This window comes from Pecten maximus, chromosome 7 (assembly GCF_902652985.1).
Source record: "Pecten maximus chromosome 7, xPecMax1.1, whole genome shotgun sequence".
NCBI lineage: Eukaryota > Metazoa > Mollusca > Bivalvia > Pectinida > Pectinidae > Pecten > Pecten maximus.
The window spans coordinates 32,012,320-32,037,404 of NC_047021.1; the positions used below are offsets into that span (position 1 = coordinate 32,012,320).

Sequence of the window (25,085 nt, forward strand, 5' to 3'; positions counted from 1 at the left end):
AACACTGCGAATGTTCCCCCAAAGATTGTGATTTTTGTATTTAGGTAAAATGCCATGACATAGTCGGCAATGTAGCTCTGTACTGGGTGCCGCATTTTTTGTTTACTGCGAAACCAAGCCAGAATGTAAAACGCGATTTGATTGGGTGCCCTGGGATTCCAGGGCGCGACGGTTTGAACATGACTATATCCGCCAAGGGTTCGTGGAGTGTAACGTAATCAGAAGCCTTGGCTAGCGAAGATGAAAAAGAGTAGGATTTCAGAATTTTCTGGATGAAAACAGATACAATTCTAATGGTTTTAAATAGTTAAGAGGTTTCCAAAACTAATTCAATTATTTCAATTATGTTTATTTTCTTCCTATCAATTTTATATAAGGTGAGGTTTCCAGCAACTACTACAAGGAGACCCCCTCAAAATAACTCTCGCTGTTAACAGGGCGATAAACCCAACAAACCAGCAAGTCACACAGTTTGGACTTTCACCTGAGGTTACATAAGTCTGATGCCTGAGTGTTATTACACGTATCATCCACATGAATCTACTGTTGAAATCTTAACATATGCACTAACCAGTTTGTTTTGAAGTCCAGAATTTTCCTCACGTAAGACAAGCTGGATCTCTGAGGCTTTTCTTTCTGTCTCTTCTTTTCCTTGTTCAATCTGCAACAACAAACAGGAACGAGTAAACATAACTGTCATGTACCAGGAAAACAAGGCTGAGATATTAATACAACAACCCGATATAGTTGTCTCCATATCAATCATTGATAAAAATATTGGTCAAACAAGAGGGATGTTCTTTATGTTAAAATATTCTGATAAACTGACAATTATCATTAACTAATCCTCCATTCGTTTTTCAGTTATGCCACAAAGCTCATTTTGAATATGAATTTGATAATTTATTATAGCAATGATAGAAATCATTTTAATTGATAACCTTACCTTGTCTACCCTTTCCTCTAATTACTACACTTTATTATAACTGATAACCTCACCTTGTCTACCCTTTCCTCTAATTACTACACTTTATTATAACTGATAACCTCACCTTGTCTACCCTTTCCTCTAATTACTACACTTTATTATAATTGATAACCTTACATTGTCTACCCTTTCCTCTAATTACTACACTTTATTATAATTGATAACCTTACCTTGTCTGCCCTTCCCTCTAATTACTACACTTTATTATAACTGATAACCTTACCTTGTCTACCCTTTCCTCTAATTACTACACTTTAGTATAACTGATGACCTTACTTTGTCTACCCTTTCCTCTAACCTCACCTTGTCTACCCTTTCCTCTAATCACGACACTTTATCATAAGTGATAACTTCACCTTGTCAACCCTTTCCTCTAATTAGTACACTTTATTATAATTGATAATCTTATCTTGTCTGCCCTTTCCTCTAATTACTACACTTTATTATAATTGATAACCTCACCTTGTCTACCCTTTCCTCTAATTACTACACTTTATTATAACTGATAACCTTACCTTGTCTACCCTTTCCTCTAATTACTACACGTTATTTTAATTGATAACCTTACCTTGTCTACCCTTTCCTCTAACCTCACCTTGCCTACCCTTTACTCTAATTTCGACACTTTATTATAAGTGATCACCTTACCTTGTCTACCCTTTCTTCTAATTACTACACTTTATTATAAGTGATGACCTCACCGTGTCTACCCTTTCCTCTAACCTTACCTTGTCTACCCTTTCCTCTAATTACTACACTTTATTATAAGTGATAATCTTATCTTGTCTGCCCTTTCCTCTAATTACTACACTTTATTATAATTGAAAACCTCATCTTGTCTACCCTTTCCTCTAATTACTACACTTTATTTTAATGAAAACCTAAATTTTCTACCCTTTCCTCTAATTACTACACTTTATTATAAGTGATAACTTCACCTTGTCAACCCTTTCCTCTAATTAGTACACTTTATTATAAAGATAACCTCACCTTTCTACCCTTTCCTCTAATTACGACACTTTATCATAAGTGATAACTTCACCTTGTCAACCCTTTCCTCTAATTACTACACTTTATTATAAGTGATAACCTTACCTTGTATACCCTTTCCTCTAACCTCACCTTGTCTATCCTTTCCTCTAATTACGACACTTTATTATAAGTGATAACTTCACCTTGTCAACCCTTTCCTCTAATTAGTACACTTTATTATAAAGATAACCTCACCTTTCTACCCTTTCCTCTAATTACGACACTTTATCATAAGTGATAACTTCACCTTGTCTACCCTTTCCTCTAATTACTACACTTTATTATAATTGATAACCTTACCTTGTCTACCCTTTCCTCTAATTACTACACTTTATTATAACTCATAACCTTACCTTGTCTACCCTTTCCTCTAAGTAGTATACTCTATTATAAGTGATAACCTCACCTCGTCTACCTTTTCCTCTAACTACTACACTTTATTATAAGAGATGACCTTACCTTGTCTACCCTTTCCTCTAATTACTACACTTTATTATAACTGATGACCTTACCTTGTCTACCCTTTCCTCTAATTACTACACTTTATTATAAGAGATGACCTTACCTTGTCTACCCTTTCCTCTAATTACTACACTTTATTATAACTGATGACCTTACCTTGTCTACCCTTTCCTCTAATTACTACACTTTATTATAAGTGATAACCTTACCTTGTCTACCCTTTCCTCTAACCTTACCTTGTCTACCCTTTCCTCTAATTACTACACTTTTTTATAATTGATAACCTTACCTTGTCTACCCTTTCCTCGAATTCCTTCATTTTGTTCTGTATTTCCAGTTTCTGGGTGATGAGAATTTCCTTTGCTTCCATCAATTCAGAAACCTCCTATAAACATCAATAAAACTTTTAATTTGGCAATATTCTCTTCAGTCATATTTTACATGAATGTCCCTTGGCTATATATACTCTGCACCAGTATCATCCCACATTACCGGGTTAGTCCCCTGGACATTTCCGTTCAAGTCAACAACTATGATAAACATAAGTTTATAGCCTGTTTCATGTCATAACATAAATATTATGAATAAAGTTTAATATTCAATATTAAAAACTCGATTAACATATATCAATTAAACCATGGAACTAATTACATTTCAGATATATGTACATAAAGGTATACTGTAGATGTACATATAAAGTGGTAATCTTATTTTATTTTTGCATTGGAAACGTTCCGCTAAATTATGATTGCCCTAATTGTAGTTTATCTACATTGGTTTCTATGGCAATCATTGTTGGTGTGCTAATTCATCATTCCGCTAATCTTTATTTATTTGGTTTTGCGCTAGAATTTTAGTGCATCAAATTTAGTATGTTTACAGTATGTTGTGAATGTAAATTATGGATATTCTACATAAGTGTTGATAATAGAAGTAACCCCCACACCTTTGGTGTATAGGCCCGTTTAATATACTGACATATCATTAGTGAGAAGTTTAGCATTATAAAGGACATTAGAATATATATAGGGAAACAGGAAATATTGCTGGTGGTTTTTGAGGCAGCAAATTGAATTCATATTAAGTACACTGATTCAAATTATCACAAATGGTATTTTGACTCCCGGGTCATTTCACCCTGATCTAAAATACAATACTGCACCTGAAGGGATAAGTGCAAAGTGCAAAATATTTCAAAACAGAATGAATTTACATTATGATAAACATCTGAAATCATATACTTGAGGAATTCAGAATCACTAAATCTTAATTTGTGTTTTATCATTGTAGTGACAGACAAATCTACCTTTCGTCTTTCCTGTTTTCTCTGTCTCTAATTGAGAGGATAGACGCTTGACGTCATCTTCATATGATTCATTAGCAGCTTTTGTTTCTGTACAAGTCTTCCTCAGTTCAACAAGCTCCGTCTCCATGGTTACCTGTGTACATAAATGTCATTTTATTTCGTAACCTGTAATTTATTATAAAAGTGCAGATATGATCAAGGTATTTTTTACGAAAAATGTGAGAAACTGTTTCATTTAAGACAGAGTTCTTTCTTACCTTCTGCTTAGAGAGTTCTTCCTGTCGAGTCTTACTCTCTGACAGCTCTTTATCCAGTTCCACCATCTGTGTATTCATGGCATTCCTCACCTGAGAATCAAACGTACATGTACATTGCTTCAACAATTTTTATTTCAATGGAACACAATGGGACGCTAATGGGCGGATATGGGTAAAATTTATCTATATACCCCCTCATCCCCTCCATAAAATGGTGAGAGCGTAATTAAGATTAAAAGTAATCTAATAACACATTATACAATTGATTACAAATGCTCTTGAACAGTACATATGGCTAGAAATAGCTAGAGCTGTAAGCCAAAGTCAAATTTCAATAACCTTTACTCTCATATACAAATTTATGCAGGAAATAATTAAAGGGGCATAACTCTCAGGAAATCCAAAACAAATCACATGCACACCATTCTACATCTTAGGTACAGAGTATCTGTATCAGGCTACGTAAAAACTTGTTGAGAAACCAATCAGTATTTATTTGTTGCAGGGGGCATAATACATGTATGGTTTACATATAAACATTTCTCTCTATTACCTCACTGAGCTCGTCAAATGAGTTGTTGAGCTCTGTCTCACGTTCTCTGGACTTGGTAAGCTCTGCCTCAGTGTCACTGTGCTTATTCTGGAGCTCATGCAGACTAGATTCTGTGGCTGACAGCTTGGTTTCTAAGCCTTCCTGCTTCTCTATGAGATTCTACAACACATACCACAACACATTACCTACGACGTACTGCAATTACAAGTACATGTATCAATGTTGGTATCTATAAGGTCTAATTTTTATAGATAGAACATATATGTGCTCTAATGTAGTCTTCATACACAAGTTTTACTGTTAGTATTACTCAAATTAAATGTCGACAAAATGTTCTGTTAGGTTATAATCATTTTGCTGTCTTTTTTTTTTTTTGTGAGACGCAGAAACAATAAAAACTGGTAACTTTTTTAAGACAGATAGGGACCAAGTTGTTTATGTGGACAATCCTGTTCTTAAATTTATTAAATGTAACATAACAGACATAGATCTTGATGAACCTTCAGATACTTATACAGGAATTGGCAGCCATTGTCAAGGCTTGACAGAATGTAAAATAAAATCACTAGGTCTATCCTTATTCCTTAACAAACAACTCTGGTAAACATGGTCAAACAGTTTGGACCTCATAAAGCAGTTCTAGCTAGTGTCTGACGGCTGACCTTCATCTGTTGTTGGAGGTCCTCAGACTCGGCCACCTTGCCTTCTATCATGGCCTTCAGCTGCTGTTCCTTTAAATCTATCTGCTCCTTCTAAAAACAGAATGAACCACAGGTTGTTATCCATACTTCAAGTTTCAAGTTTTATCAAAACTATAGGTCACTGTATTTGGTGTACCATGTCGTTCACTAAATTGTTAAGATAACCAATGTTTGTTTAGGAATATGCTTTCACTGTCCAATACAATATAATTCTTAATTTCTTATATCTTGATCTTATCCCTCTCCAGCTTACACTTGAAATAATTAGTTACTTGTGTCCTGTTTTTCTGTATCAACCCTTGAACTTACTAGTAACTTAACTCCAGACAGAATTTGCGGTTAGTCATCCTCTTTTAGATTTTACTTTGAACTTTGACCTTACTCACCTGAAGCTCGAGTTTGTCTTTGAGGTCAGTAACCTCTGTATCCAGTTTGTCAGCACGACTCTGTAAGGCTGCCTTTTCAGTCTCCAAACTGGTTACCTGGAGCCATCAGGATCAAATATAAGTTGATAAATCAATTTCTTTGCAGTAAAGAAATGTCTTTATGCTTTGACCTTTTAAGTGTCTTAAGTAAAATGACATGTTGCAGTATATTAATGCAGTTCCAAAAAAGGGGAAAATTCCATCTGTCCCTTTTATACACTTTGATGCGATTCTGTGGATTTTCAGGTATAAATTGTATATCACAGAATATTGGTTCTTTCGATGTAGCAAAATTGTGAGGCCATAATGTAGGAGCTGATCACATCAAAGATTTTAAAAAGGGAACCATGGAATTTCACCTTTTTTTTAACCTGTGCTTATTTGACTTTGAAAAAGGAATCCAGCTTCACTAATTAAACTTAATTAATGAAAATTTATTTTACAATCAAAGATCAAAGATCAAAATCAAGTTTAAAGATTTTTTTGCACAATATCATTTAAATGATTTAAATTTATCAAGGAGAAAAGAAAATATCAATGCATATATTTATCTGTTTAGTTTCTTATTCTAAAAACAAACTATATGTTGCTTTTGAAAGTTGAATTCATTTAACGAATAAAGTCAAAATGGTACCTGAGATTTCAGATTTGACTCTGCGGAGGATTTGTTAGTCACCAACTCCTGTAAAAGAAACAAAAGGGATTGTTATCATTACCAGAACAAAAGGGATTGTTATCATTACCAGAACAAACGGTATTGTTATATTTACCAGAAAAAAGGATTGTTATCATTACCAGAACAAAAAGGATTGTTATCATTACCAGAACAAAAGGGATTGTTATCATTACCAGAACAAAAGGGATTGTTATATTTACCAGAACAAAAGGGATTGTTATCATTACCAGAACAAAAAGGATTGTTATCTTTACCAGAACAAAAGGGATTGTTATCATTACCAGAACAAAAGGGATTGTTATCATTACCAGAACAAAAGGGATTGTTATCATTACCAGAACAAAAGGGATTGTTATCATTACCAGAACAAAAGGTATTGTTATATTTACCAGAACAAAAGGTATTGTTATATTTACCAGAACAAAAGGGATTGTTATCATTACCAGAACAAAAAGGATTGTTATCTTTACCAGAAACTATGGTTGCTTTTGAAAGTTGAATTCATTTAAAAGATAACAAATAAAGTCAAAATGTTACCCGAGATTTCAGATTAGACTCTGCGGAGGATTTGTTAGTCACCAACTCCTGTAAAAGAAACAAAAGGATGGTTAACATTACCAGAACAAAAGGGATTGTTATCATTACCAGAACAAAAGGGATTGTTATCATTACCAGAACAAAAGGGATTGTTATCATTAGCAAAACAAAAGGGATTGTTATCATTACCAGAACAAAAGGGATTGTTATCATTACCAGGACAAAAGGGATTGTTATCATTACCAAAACAAAAGGGATTGTTGTTATTACCAGAACAAAAGGGATTGTTATCTTTACCAGAACAAAAGGATTGTTATCATTACCAGAAATAATAGGGATTGTTATCATTACCAGAACAAAAGGTGTTAAGTACTACCAGTGTAAACTATAAAATCAACAATGTCTGAGTATTAAGGAATTGTGTCTTCTAGGAAAAGCGTTTTTTGAGGTGAACAAATAAAGGGTATCATAATAAGACTCTTCACATTGTACAGTGTCCTTGTCATTGATGCAAAATAAGGTAAATATTAATAAGGTAAATATAAATAAGGTAAATATTAATAAGGTAAATATAGATAAGGTAAATATTAATAAGGGAAATATGTTTATTAGATTTAGAACTGAACCAGGTGATTCTTCAATTCATGATTTCCTTTTAAAATCTTAAGTCACATTAAATTTTATGCAGTTTAGTTATTTAATAAAAATGTCTGCATCGTTCTAATTATAAACATTTTTGGGTTGGTGACTTAAGACTGACCCTCTCAGTAGATAGTTGTGTCCTCAGTTCATGTAACTCTGATGTCAGACTGTTTTTGTCTGTTTCGTGCTGGTCCCTGCTTTTCTTCAGCTCGCCCTCTAATGACGCCTGTAATGAAATGATAAAAGCAGCTATACTCACTGTCTCCTGCAGATTCTCTAACACTATCCTTTGTATTAAAGATCCCTGGCCCAAATCTCATTGATTTCCCTAAGGAAACTTAAAATGTTTACATAGTAAAGCATTATTCGATTTATAGAAAAAATGTCTTTCATTATTTTTAGTTAAGGAATATTCTTATGTAAAGAAATATCGATCAAACTATGGCCTGGTGGATGAATTTTGAATATATTATTATAATTATATTAAATTACATTTTCAGCGATCATAATACTTCCTTGATGGGAATAGTACACTGAACATCACAGGAGAACCTTGTTACCCTGAAACCTATAAACTGACCATCCCTAGAACCTGTTTTAATACCATTGTAAGTAAGGAATAAAAACTTAAAATGAAACAGCTGTGAACTTAAAGCAAAAGATGTATAAAATTATACCGAATCAAAAATTATGTAATAATTATATAAAATACATTATCTGTTGTAACAGATGAATTAGGCCATTGTTTATACCTTTTCTTTAGTGTTTGTTTCATTTGTTGTTTGAAGTTGTTCCTCCTTCGAGGTGAGAGATTTTTTAAGCTCATCAACACTTTTCTCCAACAAAGAACAGTCTACCAGCAGTTTTTCTTTCTCCTTTTGTATTCCATTTAACTATAAAAAAATATATACAATTTCTTAAATGGTCATTCTTATCTCATATGCCAAACGATAAAATATTCATTCCTAATGCAGAAACCATATTTCTTAAAACGTTTTAATGAGTTACCTCCCCTTGAAGCTTCCCCTGTAAGGCCACTGCTTCAGATTTTGTCTTTTCCAAATCTTCTTTCAATCCACTAATATCCTCTTTGTGTTTCTTTTCCATCTAAAATGACACAAAACCTTTTACTATCATCTACAGGTCAAATTTTACAGGCTTCACTCATGATACTTACCTCACTAAATATACCAGTATCTAGAAATTTTGAATTCAACATGACAGCAAGCACTTCTAGGCATCACTACGGTATATTATTATAAGAATCAATAATTGCAATACAAAAATAAAATAAAAAGGAAAACAGTCCATCTTGTAAAATTGTATAATTTTATATATCAATATTTTTTGGGAAATAAATGCCTCTCAACATTCAAGATACTATCAGAGAAACTATGGATATCTTTTAAATACAGAAAGTAACCAACTGAGTTAAATTGATCTGATCTCTGACCAACCTTTGCTATCTCCTCCTCCCGGGCCTTCAGGGTAGCTGTTTTTTCTGTGAGAGATTTTTTGGTGACATCTAATTCTTTGGTAAGGTCATGGCAAGATTTCTCCTTCTTTTCCAGGTCAGATTTCTACACAACACAAACATTCCACCAATGCATTTCAATTCTATATACACTGTACATTATTATTTATTTTTTTTACAGATTGTGACGAACAGGACCTGGTACTCTCTATTGTAACATTCAGTTATACTTCTGTTCTGATATTAATTAATCAATACAATTGTGTCATTGGTCACAACAAATCATTGAATTAGCTCTACTTTTAAAAACTTGTCATCAAAATTTATATTAATTGAATAATTTTTTTTACTGTTGAAAATATTTCTTTTCTTGAGAATTTCTTTTTCCATTGCCCAATTCAAAACTATGGAAAAAAAGATGCAAATAAATTACTTTAAAATAAATAATATTGAATCTACTTTATTCTGATAGAATAATCAAATGTGTTAATGGTCTTTGAACATCAAAATAACAGACTCACCACTGTGACTAGCTGCTGGTTTAAAACTGTCATCTCGTTGGTCTGTTTTTCAACCTGACTTTTCAATTTTCCAATCTCTTTATTGCTATTTTTCTTGGTCTGAAAATAAACATTAAATTATAGTTGTAAGCCAAAGGCTAACCTAATACACCTCCACCCCTACATAAAGTTATAAGGACGTGATTAAAGGGACATAATTAAGTCCTTGAAAAATTACAGAAAAGTCAAAAAAGCATAATGAACTGGGGTATTGATTAATTTTTCAAGTTTATAAAAGAATTGCTCAGGACACATGGACATTGTATAAGGGGCACAATAACATACTCACAGAAAAATAACCTATGGAATAACACTCTGCAGTCTGAATAAACTTATAAGGATATGGTGAAAAGTGTGTTAAGTGTATATCTCTTAGCAAATAATTGAGATTCAAAGATAATAAATTTCAGCAATTAAATAATATTAAAAAATATGGTGTATTGCACATTGTACATGGGATTATTGTGACCTTGACCTTAGACCCAATTTAACATGCCCAGGTATTGCTCTTTCACCTTGACCTCAGGTTAAGAGAAATAGACTGATGTAGAGTGTTCTATAGAACATCTCACCATATCCAGGTCTTGTTCGACCTGTAGTAGTACTCTAGTTTTCTCCTCTAGAACTTTCTTGGTAGAAGACAGCTGTTCTCTGGTATCTTTTACCTCCTTCTCTGACTTATCAAGGACTGCCAACTAAGGTAAACAACAACTTCACATTTAATAAATCTCTCTTGCCATACATTTTACACTTCCTACTCTTATTTAAATACTGTAATTTGGCAATGAAATTTAAACCAGGTGCTTTTGATTTATCAAAGTTTTGAAATAACAATGTCTAATTTTTTTTTCTCAAATGGGCTACATCTACAAAAGTTTTAAATCTTTACAAACTGTAAAAGGAGGTGTGAGAACTTTTCTGTCCCTGCTCATCACGAATTGATCATCATGATTATTATCAAGATTTTGTGGAAAAAATCTGTCAACTCTGGAAATGTTTGAAAAAGTACTTATTTCAAAAAAGATAATATTTCAGCATAATTGATATGTAGAATTGTATACAGTAGATACAACATGCATGGCCCTTACTTTTTCTTTGTGCTGTCGGTCTAGACTTGTGTGTTGCTGGGATAACAGAGTAAATTTTTCCAGCTGTTCTTTCTGCGTTGTTTCCAAAGCAACTATTTTCTCTTTCCTAGTTGCTAAATCTTTCTGTACCTGTATATGACCAATATAAATGGACATGGTTCAATTGATTTCACTAAAGAATTCATTTAAAAATTATTGATGAAAATTGTTTATTTCTTACCACAAAACAAGTCACAAGGGACCTGAATATTGAGTAGTATTTCTGGTTATTAACTGTTCCACCTTCACATATCATACATTTTCCACCTTTATGGTATATTATCTGGATACGTTATTTGGTATACATGTATATCAAAAGGGTCCTCTTTTCAAGACAGGCTTTATAAAATTTCAAACTCATACTTTTCATCCTTAATCAAATAAACTTGAAAACATGTTTTCCTGCCTTTATTGAGATAAATACAACATCTACATAATGGCCTTGACCTCTATACTGACCTGGTCGACATTGAGACGGAGTTTGTCCAGCTCCGCCCCTTTTTCCTCCACCATATTCTGTGCTGTCTTAAGGTGGTTCTCTAGGTCGACTCTCTGACTTGTCTTTGCTGCCTCTAAACCTAGCAGAGCTTCAGCCTGAAATTATAATTCTATAATCAACAACACAATCTAAATGTCCTTTCAAACTGATTAATGCTTATTTTTAGTAACAGTGGTGGAATTTTCCAAAGAATGTTGTCAAAAAGCAGCAACCGAAAAATTTTGATACTTTTCTATCTTATTTCTGAATTCAGAAATACCTTAAGGTCTGTCTAAACTTGCACTGAGACAATTAATACTGACCTTGACAATGAATACTGACCTTGTCCTTGACTTTTCACTATTATCCCAAGTGTTTACCATGACCTTAACTACTAACCTTGACCTTGACCTCTCCTTCGAGTGTCTGAACCTTTTGCTGCGCAGTGTTCAGCTGTTCTCCACGTTCATCTAGCATCGCCTGTAACTTCTGACCTTTGTCCTCTGATGCCTCTAATTGACCTTTGACCTCAGTGATCTGTTTGTGTAAACTCTCAACTTTGACCTCATTATCGGTGGTTAGTGTCTGTAGTGTCTGCTCCATATTGTTGAGTTTGTCTTGTAGCATTTCCTGAAAAAAAATGAAACATCATATTTATTAACATTCCCAGATGCCACTGTGAAGAGTACAATTAAAACACTAGGAAAACATATATATATTACTGATGACATCTAATGCCATTTGAGAATTTATCCCGGATACTATTTTTCTGAAGGGTAAATAATACATCAAGAATCTTTTTAAAAAATATTAGATAATAGCATGATTTGTAAATTGTGTAATAAATAACTTTAATCAAATTGCCTGTGGATTTCATCAAAATAAGCATATAATACAGTGCAACTTCCGAAAACCGAACCTTCTAAAAACCGAACACCTCTGAATACCGAACGAATTGTCATTGTACGGAATTGGTCCTTCTTTATTATAGCATTAAAAAACTTCCAAATACCGATCCCTCTGAATTCCGAACACCGGACTGATTTTGTGTCCGGTTCCTGTTAAAATATACCAAAAATTACTTCTGAAAACCGGCCTTACCTGAGCGATTATGACACGAGGTCAGGCCAGTCAACCGTGAAACAACAACTGTGACGGGTATTGTGTGAAGCCTTATTGTCTCGGGACTGACGTAGGTGATTTGTACAGGGATCCAATATATACCCCAAGGGGGCATTATGACGGAAGGCCTAGTGTATAATCAACACGACAATTATGAAACAATGCCACACTTCAGTTTCGCATTTAATTTAAATGAGGCCCAGAAGGGGTTGTTTTCGTGAAGAAGCCCGTGATGTTTTTTTAGACAACAGCGATGTCGGAAATACGACCAGTATCATCTGATCAATTGTAATTGATATTGAAACAAAACATCTTCACACCCTTGAATATTATTTGATGTGTAAAATATTCCGTATCGGACTATTGGCCCCATCCACATGACGAGGCTTCACCGGATGTAACAAAATGTAGGCCGATCGTAAAGTGTAGTTGTACATGTGAAAATACTGTTTAAAACTATTGTTATTGTCATTTGCCTTTCTTATATATTCTGCAATATATACATTGATTAACTTTCATAATATGCATATTATTCAGACAATCCAAATTGTCTAAGTATATACGTGCCGTTTTGTAATCGGGTGCATTCTAATAAAACATCGTCCAACCAATTATATCCGGAATTTGACCGGACATTTTTCGATCAACTTCTCCAAACCGAACCCTCTATAAACCGAACAAATAGTCATGTCCCATGCATGTTCGGTTTATAGAGGTTCCACTGTATATTAATAGTTTATACATATCACCAAATTTTGGTCATAGAATCACCAAGATTTTCAAACTAATGTTTTCTGAATTTTTACCTTTTCTTGTTTTAACTGAACAATGACTGTCTCTGTACCTTCTCCAGCTTCTATCTGTAAACATTATCAAACATCTGATTAATAACATTTCTTATTAATCAAATCATAATCCACCCTGGTTCCCATATTGAGTATCTGACCTAGATTTATATGGCTTTATTCTTCTGGAACATCTGGTCTCTTGTACTTTTTCTTGTGTCGCCATGTCAATCTATTTATTGCATTTTTGCCAGTGAAATATAAAAGAAATTTATCAAACTGATCAATCTTATATTTTCAATGCAGCAATGAGCAGTGAAAACATAAGATTTTGCAGTGAAATAAGTTTTCCAGTGAAAATATAAGTTTTTCGTTTTTGACAAATCAGAGCGAACCATTTTATTCACCTCATTGAAAGTTACCGTTTTAACCAATCAAAGCAAAGAGAGATAGATGGGTTACACATTTGACTTTAGCTTTTCATGCACAGGTTCTCCGATAACAGCAGAAAACACTTAAGTTGACGTGGTGTAACGTCACAAAGAGACAACGTCGTGAATTGTGTTACTGGTTCCTGCACTTTTTGACACCATTAATTTGATGTTTTTGATTTTGGTTTTTAGCATGAAAACGCAATAAAAAGAAAATTGAATGGTTTTCCAGTTGAATATAACATATATTTCACGAGTATGACTGTACAGAATTATCAATATTTTGATATATTTTGTCATAATCGTGAAATATATGTTATATTCAATGGGAAACCATTCAATATCCTCTATATCTTCTTCTTACTTTTGCCCTCATTTGATCTTCAAGTACAAACAGTGTTGTTCTTATATCAGTATTCTGTACTTGCACTTAAGACACATGCTATTTTTTTCATATACATTGTATTAATTTAATTATCAAAAATACTGAATTCACCAGTTTATCAAAACATGCTTAAAGATGAGAATTAAGCAAAATGTATTCACTGATAGATTGCCGGTCAATTGGTTGAATATCATATGGGATGTGAAACACAAGTAAGTTATAGAACAATGGGTTTTAATTTTTTACTTGACCTTGGCAATAAGGTCCGTCCTCTCCGTCTCCAGCCTGGTCAGCTCCTCTTTATTAGCGGTCACCTGGTTCTCTAGAGATGTGATTTTCTCCTCCCTGATACCAAAACCCAAAAGATCTAAATTACACCTCACTCAAAAACACAGAGAGATCGTATTTCATCAACCAAAATTTTATGTATGCAGTAGTTATTTAATAGCTACTACAAAAAGGTTTCATGGGGTTGTATTTTTTTGCTATATTCAAAGACAGAATAAAATCATCAACAAGAGATCCCAGAGGGATCTTGGCGACCACCATTGAATGATCTTTATAGGTTCCATGTCAGATTGATCTTTTCTCTACTTTTCCCTTCCTCTAAGTCTTACTAATCTGTGTAAATTCAGAAACAGCCCTCTAGTACTTTTCAAACAAGGGGAACCTATATATAAAATTTAAGATTTAGCGATAATGGCTGTCTGTCGGCCATGTTGCTTTCGGATTGGTCCCAAAATGCAATACGACAGAACAAAGGGGAACCTACATATGAAATTTGAGAAAGATCCCTTCAGTACCTTCTGTAAAATAGCGATAACAAACTTCAATTGTCAAAATACAAGATGGCTGCCTGTCGGCCATGTTGTTTTCTGACTGGTCTCAAAATCCAATATGCATAACTAGGCACAGAGGGCAACCTACAAATGAAATTTCAGAAAGATCCCTTCAGCCATTTCTGATAAATAGCGATAACAAAATTCAATTGTCAAAATCCAAGATTTCTGGCTGTCGGCCATGTTGTTTTCCTATTGGTCTCAAAATGCAATATGCATAACAAGGCACCGAGGGGATCTACATATGAAATTTGAGAAAGATCCCTTCAATACTTTCTGAGAAATAGCGATAACAAACTTCAATTGTCAAAATCAAAGATGGCTGCCTGTCGGCCATGTTGTTTTCCAATAGGTCTCAAAATGCAATATGCATAACTAGGCACCGAGGGGAACCTACATATGAAATTTGAGAAAGATCACTTCATTACTTTCTGAGAAATAGCGATAACAAACTTCAATTGTCAAAATCCAAGATGGCTGCCTGTCGGCCATGTTGTTTTCCGATTGGTCTCAAAATCCAATATGCATAACTAGGCACAGAGGGCAACCTACAAATGAAATTTCAGAAAGATCCCTTCAGCCATTTCTGATAAATAGCGATAACAAAATTCAATTGTCAAAATCCAAGATTGCTGGCTGTCGGCCATGTTGTTTTCCTATTGGTCTCAAAATGCAATATGCATAACAAGGCACCGAGGGGATCTACATATGAAATTTGAGAAAGATCCCTTCAATACTTTCTGAGAAATAGCGATAACAAACTTCAATTGTCAAAATCAAAGATGGCTGCCTGTCGGCCATGTTGTTTTCCAATAGGTCTCAAAATGCAATATGCATAACTAGGCACCGAGGGGAACCTACATATGAAATTTGAGAAAGATCACTTCATTACTTTCTGAGAAATAGCGATAACAAACTTCAATTGTCAAAATCCAAGATGGCTGCCTGTCGGCCATGTTGTTTTCCGATTGGTCTCAAAATGCAATATGCATAACTATGCACCAAGGGGAACATATATATGAAATTTGAGAAAGATCCCTTCTGTACTTTCTGAGAAATAGCGATAACAATCTTCAATTGTCAAAATCCAAGATGGCTGCCTGTCGGCCATGTTGTTTTCCGATCGGTCTCAAAACGCAATATGCATAACTAGGTACCAAGGGGAACCTACATATGAAATTTCAGAAAGATCCCTTCAGTACTTTCTGAGAAATAGCGATAACAAACTTCAATTGTCAAAATCCAAGATGGCTGCCTGTCGGCCATATTGTTTTGCGATTGGTCTCAAAATGTGATATGCATAACTAGGCAACAAGGGAAACCTACATATGAAATTTGAGAAAGATCCCTTCAGTACTTTCTGAGAAATAGCGATAACAAACTTCAATTGTCAAAATCCAAGATGGCTGCCTGTCGGCCATGTTGTTTTGCGATTGGTCTCAAAATGCAATATGCATAACTAGGCACCAAGGGGAACCTACATATAAAATTTGAGAAAGATACCTTCAGTACTTTCTGAGAAATAGCGATAACAATCTTCAATTGTCAAAATCCAAGATGGCTGCCTGTCGGCCATGTTGTTTTCCGATCGGTCTCAAAACGCAATATGCATAACTAGGTACCAAGGGGAACCTACATATGAAATTTCAGAAAGATCCCTTCAGTACTTTCTGAGAAATAGCGATAACAAACTTCAATTGTCAAAATCCAAGATGGCTGCCTGTCGGCCATATTGTTTTGCGATTGGTCTCAAAATGTGATATGCATAACTAGGCACCGAGGGGAACCTACATATGAAATTTGAGAAAGATCCCTTCAGTACTTTCTGAGAAATAGCGATAACAAACTTCAATTGTCAAAATCCAAGATGGCTGCCTGTCGGCCATGTTGTTTTGCGATTGGTCTCAAAATGCAATATGCATAACTAGGCACCAAGGGGAACCTACATATAAAATTTGAGAAAGATACCTTCAGTACTTTCTGAGAAATAGCGATAACAAACTTCAATTGTCAAAATCCAAGATGGCTGCCTGTCGGCCATGTTGTTTTGTGATTGGTCTCAAAATGCGATATGCATAACTAGGCACCAAGGGGAACCAACATATGAAATTTGAGAAAGATCCCTTCAGTACTTTCTGAGAAATAGCGATAACAAGAATTGTTTACGGACGGACGGACGGACGGAGGGACGGACGACGGACCACGGACGCAGGGCGATTTGAATAGCCCACCATCTGATGATGGTGGGCTAAAAATACCTTAAAAAGAATATTAATGGACTGCCTTATTATTTACCCGTTACAGAATTTTCATCAGAAACGCACTCTTATTTTCACAGTAAAATTTAGTTAACCTGCGAAAGTTTGAACCATGGGGAAAAAAATCAATCATTTCAAAGTTTGTTCATCAGAAACAAGATATATCCTGCTTCATTTGACATAAAAATTATATAAATATTCTTGTAATGAACATCGTAAACAAGAGACACAGTGACCTACTTTGAAGTGACCTTTCTCTGCTCCTCCTGTAGTAAGGACTCTTTTTCTCTCAAGGTCATCTTTAGCTCGTCACTAGCAGTACACTAAGGAGAGACATTACAAGTTTGTCTAGATATACTGCATAGTACGAGGGATGATTGACAAGTTGTGAGCCTTGTATTGAAGGAGGTACTCAAGGATGTTCTTTTATGTCCTACTATTCTCTGACGATATAGGGTCGTGTACCCAAGGACTGGTCTCATTTGGCTAGTTTATATCGACTTTAAAGTAAACAAGACAAGGGGCTTTTGCAAAATGGACAAAATCGGTTTGGGTTAGGGTGAAAGAGTCTGTCATTGCCTTGGTTGCCATTCATGATTGTGGTTTTAAATTTACTGAGCATCCGCCTTATTCATCCGATCTCACTCCATCAGACTTTCATCTACAGTCAAACTTCGATGTTTCGAAGTTCAAGGGACTAACAGAAAAACTTCGAAACAGCGGGACTTCGAATTATTCGTGGTTGACAATAGATCGATGTTTTCTTGATAATGACCATATCTGTTAACGTAATATGTCATCGGTGCCTTCGTGTTGATCGTCGCCTGTCAGGCTCACATCGAAAAGTTAAGTTAATTTATACATCAAACACAACAAAATAAAAATACTCTTCATCAATTTACCTTAGCATTTTTAAATTAAACAAACTATGTATATGTTACAAAGCACTTATATCCCGGCTTATAGATAAAACAAAAGTACAATGCACACTTACGTTAACGTTTTTCTGCTAAAGGCACATGTGTTTACATGTGTGGTATAAAATACGGAATACCGATCAGTTGGAGAATGCATGCTTGAATGACCAATAACCGATTTACATGGATATTTATGTATAAGTTTGAAACCTGACACTTTGAATATGATGTCTTGAGTGAAGGCATCGCTAATTGTTTGTGTTTGTGCTTGTTTTTGACTGTTCCGTAAAATTTACTCGCCAACCGCTGATTTCAATGGCGGTGGAGATCATCAAAGACGACTACCGGTATGGTTATTGAATGCCATGGCTTCTAAATATACCATTTATCTATCAATTTAGTCTGATTATTAATTACCCCATGATCGGGAGTGACAACACACGCTATCGTTATCCCAACTGTCAGTCAGGACAGTTGTGGGAGGGGTGTGAACTCTTGCCGCGGGGGTCACGACAAACACCTGTCCTGTGGTCAGTACAGGTAAACTTTTTGTTCGAATCATGAGATGTCAATTACCTATACTATCATAGCTAAGACCACGAAAAAAGTTCGATACATCGAAAACTTCGATTTATAAAAATTCGAATCATACATAGGTTCGTTAGTAGCGTTATATAGTGAGGAAATTCGGGACCAAGCAAAAAGTTCGATACAGCGAGAAATTTGAATCAACGAAGTTCGAATCATCGAGGTTTGACTGTATTTCCAAAACTGAAAACAGCTATTTCAGGCACCCTAACCCTAACCCTAACATGCAGTAGATGACTTTCTGAACAGCCAAGAAAAGGAGTTCTATAAATGTGGCATTGATGCCCTTAATTACCGCTGGAAAAAGTGCACAGACATTGAAGGGGATTAGGTTGAAAAGTAATACAATATGTCCGTCAAAATTCAAATCCTTCATTAATATGAGGCTCACAATTTATCAATCTGCCCTTGAAGTTGTATTTTGGTGGGTTTTTCCTGCTATTTTCCTCCTAACATTTTTCCTAATTCACCAATTTTCTTCCCAAAATGAGACAAAAAGGCCCTTTCCCAAACCAGTGAGAAAAAGCTCTTAGCAAGTACAGTAAATGAAAGTGTGGCAATTCATCATTACACAAAGTTAAATCTGTTTTCAAAATTTTAGTTATCATTGCTTTGATAAGAGTATGTCAAAATAGAAATGTTAAGAGTACCATGATTATAATAAAACAACTGACAAGTAGGTAACTAATTATACATGTATATAATTATATACATACAAAACGATGCATTTGTTGGTAGTTTTACTGAGCATTAGGTATGGATGGGCTTATTAACAGGTATGGGCCTATTGTTGGATATACATTATCTGACTGACCTCTTGTTGGTAATGTTGTGTCATACTGGACAACTGTTGCTGTAAACCGTCCAGTTCTGATGACCGGGCCTCTCCGCTTGACTGTTCCTACAAAACATGCCATTCAATGTGAACACATTCTATTATCTTTGGTTCAAATTTTCTCAGTTTGAAGAAAAGTGAGAGAATTTTTTTCTGGACCACAATCATACAAATTTTATTTCCATGGTATCTAATTTTTGTGATTTGATTCTATCCTCACAAAATAGAGAACAATAAATTACAGATTCCTTTGAAAATAACAACCTTTATTGTCTTAATTTTGTTACACTATTAAGTGTAATGAGTACAACCTGGAACTCTTATTTCTAAACAAAACTGTCCCTGTGATTCAGACATCTTCCTCCTAGTTTGAATGTTGAGGCTCCACCTTGCATCAAATACAAGTTCTAAACAACTACATAATTATGATGTCCATTTTTCATATTCTTTGATCTTTCACCTATACAAAATATGTCATACAAGGCACAAATTACACAAAATGGGGTGAATACAGTGCCTTTCTAATAACATTTACCAAATTTTCGTCTATTATTCTAACTGGTGAATTTCTATGGAAATTACCTTTCATCCCATGTATATCTTACTTTTTCTAATTCAAGCTTCAGATTGTTACACATCTGCTCCTTTTGGTGCAAGAGTTCCTGTGATTGTGACCTTTGATCAGTGAGCTGTTTCTCAAGGTCAGAAATGGTGCCTTCCTTGTCATGAACAGTCTGTGTTGTCTACAAGAAAAAGGCCAAAAAATGACAAAACTGTTTCACATTTACACAATATAATGATGACTATAATTTGTATAACCATGTTGAATTCATGATTATTAGTAGACTCAGTGTAAAATGAACAAACAAATCCAAAAATAAATGAGCAAAAAAAATCCAAAAATCAATGAGCGAAAAAATCCAAAAATTAATAAATTATCTGGAAATGTTAAAAGCTAGTTATCATAACTAAGCTGAAGTCTTTTGTTTTGTTTTCCTTTTTCTTTTTTTTTTTCTTTCTTTTTTTTTGTAAAAGTTTTAGATCCTTGAAGCATCATCATTGAAAGAGACATTATCTTTGTGATGTAGAACATTAAAACAAATATCAGAATTAATCACCCGCATCAACTCTTCCTCTACATCCTTGACCTTGGCCTTGCTCTCCTCCAAATTCTGATTGGACAAGGTCAATTCTGACTCACGCCGGTCCAGGGCTACCTGAAGATCTGAAATTTGATTGGCTTTCTCAAGCAACTGTTCCTGAATACTGCTACTTTGTTCCTTTCCCTGTTGATATGATCAAATAAAACTTATTGAACAAAGTCATTTTTATTACAATTGATACAGAAGTGTTACAAAATTTTAAATCTTTCATCAACAATATAAATTTATGTGTTATACATAAATGCTGTTTATGAACTAAGACGATCTGTTGCTAATATCTACATGCTGTTTATGAACAGACAATCTGTTGCTAATATCTACGATCCTTGTAGCATGTATGTATAGTAGTAAGATAGTTAGTAGTAATAGCAGAGGATACATAGTGATTGGTCAGCTTGATAGCAAGTATGTGATTGGTCAGTCCAGTCACGTGATTGGTCATTCTCTTCAGCAGTTTTTTCAGTGAAGTTTCTTGGGGGTATTTCAGCTGTGGTCCATCTTCAATTTGGGCATTTTACATCATTTGTAATTCGTAAGTCCCCCAAGAATTCATTTATCTCTACTAATAAGTTCACTCGACTCAGTTACATGGCCTGGCCAACAGTAACAGCTTTTCACTTATATATAGCTACCATATACAGTCTACGCTAGCTTAATTTCGGTTTTAGTGTATCTCTTATAAATTATGTTGGCCAGGTCATCTACTAGAGAGAGTTAAGCACCACAGCTGTTATAGCCCTTTAGCCCAATGTATTAGTATAATAAATAGTCGTATAACTTCAGTCTGTGTTTGAGTTCTTTGTTCATAAACAACAACAAAGAAACAAGTTAGCCTTAGTTTATGATCAGCTATTTATCACCAGAATTAACTGCTATAAATTTTACTGTCTACAGTTACCTAAAGGGCATCAATACAGGGGTTAACATTGAAAATATCAATACTGTCATGACAATGTGACTTTACATGGTATTGGCATAAAATCAATCCAAATTTTCTAAATTTTATATCTTTTATTAACAACAAAGAATTAAGACTTCACAAATTTGTCTCACCTTTACTCACATAAATGCATAATACATATTACAATTATTATATCATTGATTACATTATTTATTTCATCATTGACTTAATAATTATTTTATCATTGATTATATCATTTATCATATCATTGACTATATCATTCAGATCATAATCCTGATTTTATAATCTTTAGATTGTATTTTTTGAAGAATAACTTGTATTGATGATTTTTCTACTCACAGACAGGAGGTCTGACTGTAGCTGCCTGTACTGTTCATCTTTCTGTTTTAGCTTGGTCTGAGTGGTCGCTAGGTCATCACTCACAGAGTCAAGGTCACCTTGAAGCTTTGCGACCTCAGCATCCTTGCCTTCTATATTTTTCTCAGCCTCCTCTAATTTTTCCTTTTCCTGCAGTGACATTAAGTTCACATAACATGAATTCTGCATTTAAAACAATCACTCAATAATCAAAACGTATACTGATGCATCAGAAATATACACACATGGCTACTGTATACAGGGCAGCTTTTACCACTTTTATTAATGTTTCCTATAATTTTTAAAAGTAAATTTAATGATGATTTTCAAAAATTACACTTTTAAATTACTGTAAACATTTCATATGTGGTCAGAAGACTTTTAAACAGATCCAAGACCTCTATTTTTTTTCAAAGGGTGAAAGTTTCTAACTTGGTAAGTAGTTATTTACTTCAAGTTGGTAAATAGTAATTAACTTTAATTTCAAATTCAATTTGGTAAGTAGTAATTGATTTCAAGAAACCTCAGTAATTAGTAATTAATTTTCAGTTGGTAAATAGTAATTGACTCAAAGTTTGTAAATAGTACTTAACTTTAAGTTGGTGAAAAGTAATTAACTTTCAGTTCACTAGGTTAATAGTAATCATCATCTTTCAGTTGGTAAATAGTAATTAACTTTAAGTCGGTGAACAGTTATTAACTTTCAGTTAGTAAATAATAATTTTCTTTAAGTACCTTTGTAAATAATAATTAACTTTAAGTTCACTTGATAATTGGTATATAGTAATTAACTTAAAGTCTGTAAATACTGATTGACTCTGACTTAGTAAATAGTATTTAACTTTATGTCGATAAATAGTAATTAACTTTAAGTTGGTAAATAGTAATTAACTTAATGTTGGTAAATAGTAATTAACTTTATGTTGGTAAATAGTTATTAATTTTAAGTTTGTAAATAGTAATTAACTTTAAGTTTGTAAATAGTAATTAACTTTATTTTGGTAAATAGTAATTAACTTTATGTTGGTAAATAGTTATTAATTTTAAGTTTGTAAATAGTAATTAACTTTAAGTTTGTAAATAGTAATTAACTTTATGTTGGTAAGCAGTAATTAACTTTATGTTGGTAAATAGTAATTAACTTTAAGTAACTTAGTAAATAGTAAGTTCACTTAGTAAATAGTAATTAACTTTAAGTCGATAAATAGTAATTAACTTTAAGTTGGTAAATAGTTATTAATTTCAAGTTGGTAAATAGTAATTAACTTTAAGTCGATAAATAGTAATTAACTTTAAGTTGATAAATAGTAATTAACTTTAAGTTGGTAAATAGTAATTAACTTTAAGTCGATAAATAGTTATTAACTTTAAGTTGGTAAATAGTAATTAACTTTAAGTTGGTAAATAGTTATTGATTTTAAGTTGGTAAATAGTTTTTAATTTTAAGTTGGTAAATAGTAATTAACTTTATGTTGGTAAATAGTAATTAACTTTAAGTCGATAAATAGTAATTAACTTTAAGTCGATAAATAGTAATTAACTTTAAGAATTCATTACAATGACTCTGTTATCTCTACCCACCGATTTGATTTCTGACTGAAGCTGTGTACACTCTTCATCCTTTCCTGTGAGCTGAGTCTGAGTGGTCGCTAGGTTACCAGTCACAGAGTCTAGGTCACTTTGGAGCTTAGCAACATCAGCGTCCTTTACTTCTGTCTTCTTCTCTGCCTCTTCTAGTTTCTGTGTAACCTGAAATGGCCATAGAAGTCATGTGAATTTACATAACTATGTTTCAATTAGAAATCAGATTTAGTAGATTTGATCTTGCTTTCTCTGGTACCCACCAATTTGAGGTCGGACTGTAGCAGTGCGTACTCTTCCTCCTTCTGTTTAAGCTGGGCCTGAGTGGTTGCTAAGTTACCACTGATAGAGTCAAGGTCACCTTGGAGCTTCACAGTCCCTGCGTCCTTGACCTCTGTTGTCTTCTCAGTCTCCTCTAGCTTTGATGTTACCTGCCATTGACAATTACATAATTATACACTTAAAACTATTCAAATTCTGTCTCATATTGTCCCCACTAAGAACATGTTGAAGGGGCACATAATATTTACTCTGCTGTATGCCAGTCCATCAGACCGTCCACGTTCCTTAGATACTGTGCTTGTTATAAGTCAGTTTTATAGTCAATAACACAAAATTCTTGAAAACAATTCACTTGTTTCAATTTATTGGACTCATTTTCGTATCTAAGGATGACAAATTTTGCAAGAAAGATGCTTTTGATTCTAACAAATGATCATACATGTAGTAGCATTGATAATTTTTCTCTATTGAAGACAGGAACAAGACATACATGTTCCAAAATGTTCTCTAATCTTAAATGATTTTTGACCAACCCATGTGTCCTTTTTTTGTATGCAATTGACCTCTGACCTGCTTCAGTTTTTCCTGTAGTTGTTGGATCTCCTCCATCTTCTCCTTGACCGTGCTGGTCAGTTCCTCCTTACTTCCCTCCAGACTGGACACTGAGGACTTCAACCTGAAACATAAAATGCACTACAGTGAATATTTTCAAACAAACAGACAGATACTCATCCTGACAAGCTCGCAGATTAAAGTTCATGAATAAAATAAAGCAAACATTGATTAATTCATGTTTTTAAAACTTTGAAGATAGCAGTAAAAATTCAGAATACATTATTTTGTAAATCAACAATAATCTAAAATAGGCTATTTGAATTCAATGCCACAAAAATAAAATTCATCATTATATTGATTTAGGTTAATTGTTATATCAACTTACTGATAAACCTCCTCCACTCGTGGGGCCGATCCAATCTGGGCCTCCAAATCCTTTACTTTTGCTTCAGACCTATACAAGTACAAAAAAAACTAAAATCAAGTTACAATTTAGTATACATAAAATAGACTTGGTGAGCTTATTACTAGGCATGGATAAATAGAAACTAATACATTTCCAATAAATCAAATTAATCAAATTTCTCCTCAATTATTTGAAATTTCAATTACTATAATTATAATATCAATTAAAATTACTAAATTGAATTCAAATAATTAAATAAATGAAAATATCAATTGTCAAGTACTCACTCTTCAAACTTTGTCTGAAGTGCTTTGTGCTCTCTCTCTAAGTTGTCCCGTTTCCGCTCCGTCTCCTGGGACATGTTGTCCATTAGAGTCTGTACCGAGATGAGCTCCTCCTTCAGTACCTTTACATCCTCAACTCCAGGTCTGTAAATATCAT

General features: G+C 33.9%; 1 protein-coding gene across 3 annotated transcripts in view; it reads right to left on the reverse strand.

Annotated features, from left to right (window-relative positions):
* Positions 1 to 632: 632 nt before the first annotated feature.
* Positions 633 to 25,085, reverse strand: part of LOC117330593 (early endosome antigen 1-like) — a 35,146-nt gene continuing 10,693 nt past the window's right edge. For all 3 annotated transcript variants that reach the window (XM_033889007.1, XM_033889008.1, XM_033889006.1), the window contains 29 exons: positions 24,932 to 25,072; positions 24,624 to 24,692; positions 24,254 to 24,359; positions 23,665 to 23,832; positions 23,402 to 23,569; positions 21,803 to 21,970; positions 20,497 to 20,664; positions 19,984 to 20,121; positions 19,358 to 19,444; positions 17,279 to 17,361; positions 14,193 to 14,286; positions 13,147 to 13,200; positions 11,618 to 11,848; positions 11,200 to 11,334; positions 10,702 to 10,830; positions 10,186 to 10,308; positions 9,575 to 9,673; positions 9,037 to 9,159; positions 8,588 to 8,686; positions 8,332 to 8,472; positions 7,698 to 7,805; positions 6,359 to 6,406; positions 5,686 to 5,781; positions 5,261 to 5,350; positions 4,599 to 4,757; positions 4,046 to 4,135; positions 3,789 to 3,921; positions 2,772 to 2,867; positions 633 to 661 (listed from right to left, as the gene is read on the reverse strand). In XM_033889007.1, the coding sequence (XP_033744898.1) occupies positions 2,857 to 2,867; positions 3,789 to 3,921; positions 4,046 to 4,135; positions 4,599 to 4,757; positions 5,261 to 5,350; positions 5,686 to 5,781; positions 6,359 to 6,406; positions 7,698 to 7,805; positions 8,332 to 8,472; positions 8,588 to 8,686; positions 9,037 to 9,159; positions 9,575 to 9,673; positions 10,186 to 10,308; positions 10,702 to 10,830; positions 11,200 to 11,334; positions 11,618 to 11,848; positions 13,147 to 13,200; positions 14,193 to 14,286; positions 17,279 to 17,361; positions 19,358 to 19,444; positions 19,984 to 20,121; positions 20,497 to 20,664; positions 21,803 to 21,970; positions 23,402 to 23,569; positions 23,665 to 23,832; positions 24,254 to 24,359; positions 24,624 to 24,692; positions 24,932 to 25,072 (3,259 nt within the window). In that variant the 3' untranslated portion in view covers positions 633 to 661; positions 2,772 to 2,856. The remainder of the gene's footprint in view (positions 662 to 2,771; positions 2,868 to 3,788; positions 3,922 to 4,045; positions 4,136 to 4,598; positions 4,758 to 5,260; positions 5,351 to 5,685; positions 5,782 to 6,358; positions 6,407 to 7,697; positions 7,806 to 8,331; positions 8,473 to 8,587; positions 8,687 to 9,036; positions 9,160 to 9,574; positions 9,674 to 10,185; positions 10,309 to 10,701; positions 10,831 to 11,199; positions 11,335 to 11,617; positions 11,849 to 13,146; positions 13,201 to 14,192; positions 14,287 to 17,278; positions 17,362 to 19,357; positions 19,445 to 19,983; positions 20,122 to 20,496; positions 20,665 to 21,802; positions 21,971 to 23,401; positions 23,570 to 23,664; positions 23,833 to 24,253; positions 24,360 to 24,623; positions 24,693 to 24,931; positions 25,073 to 25,085) is intronic.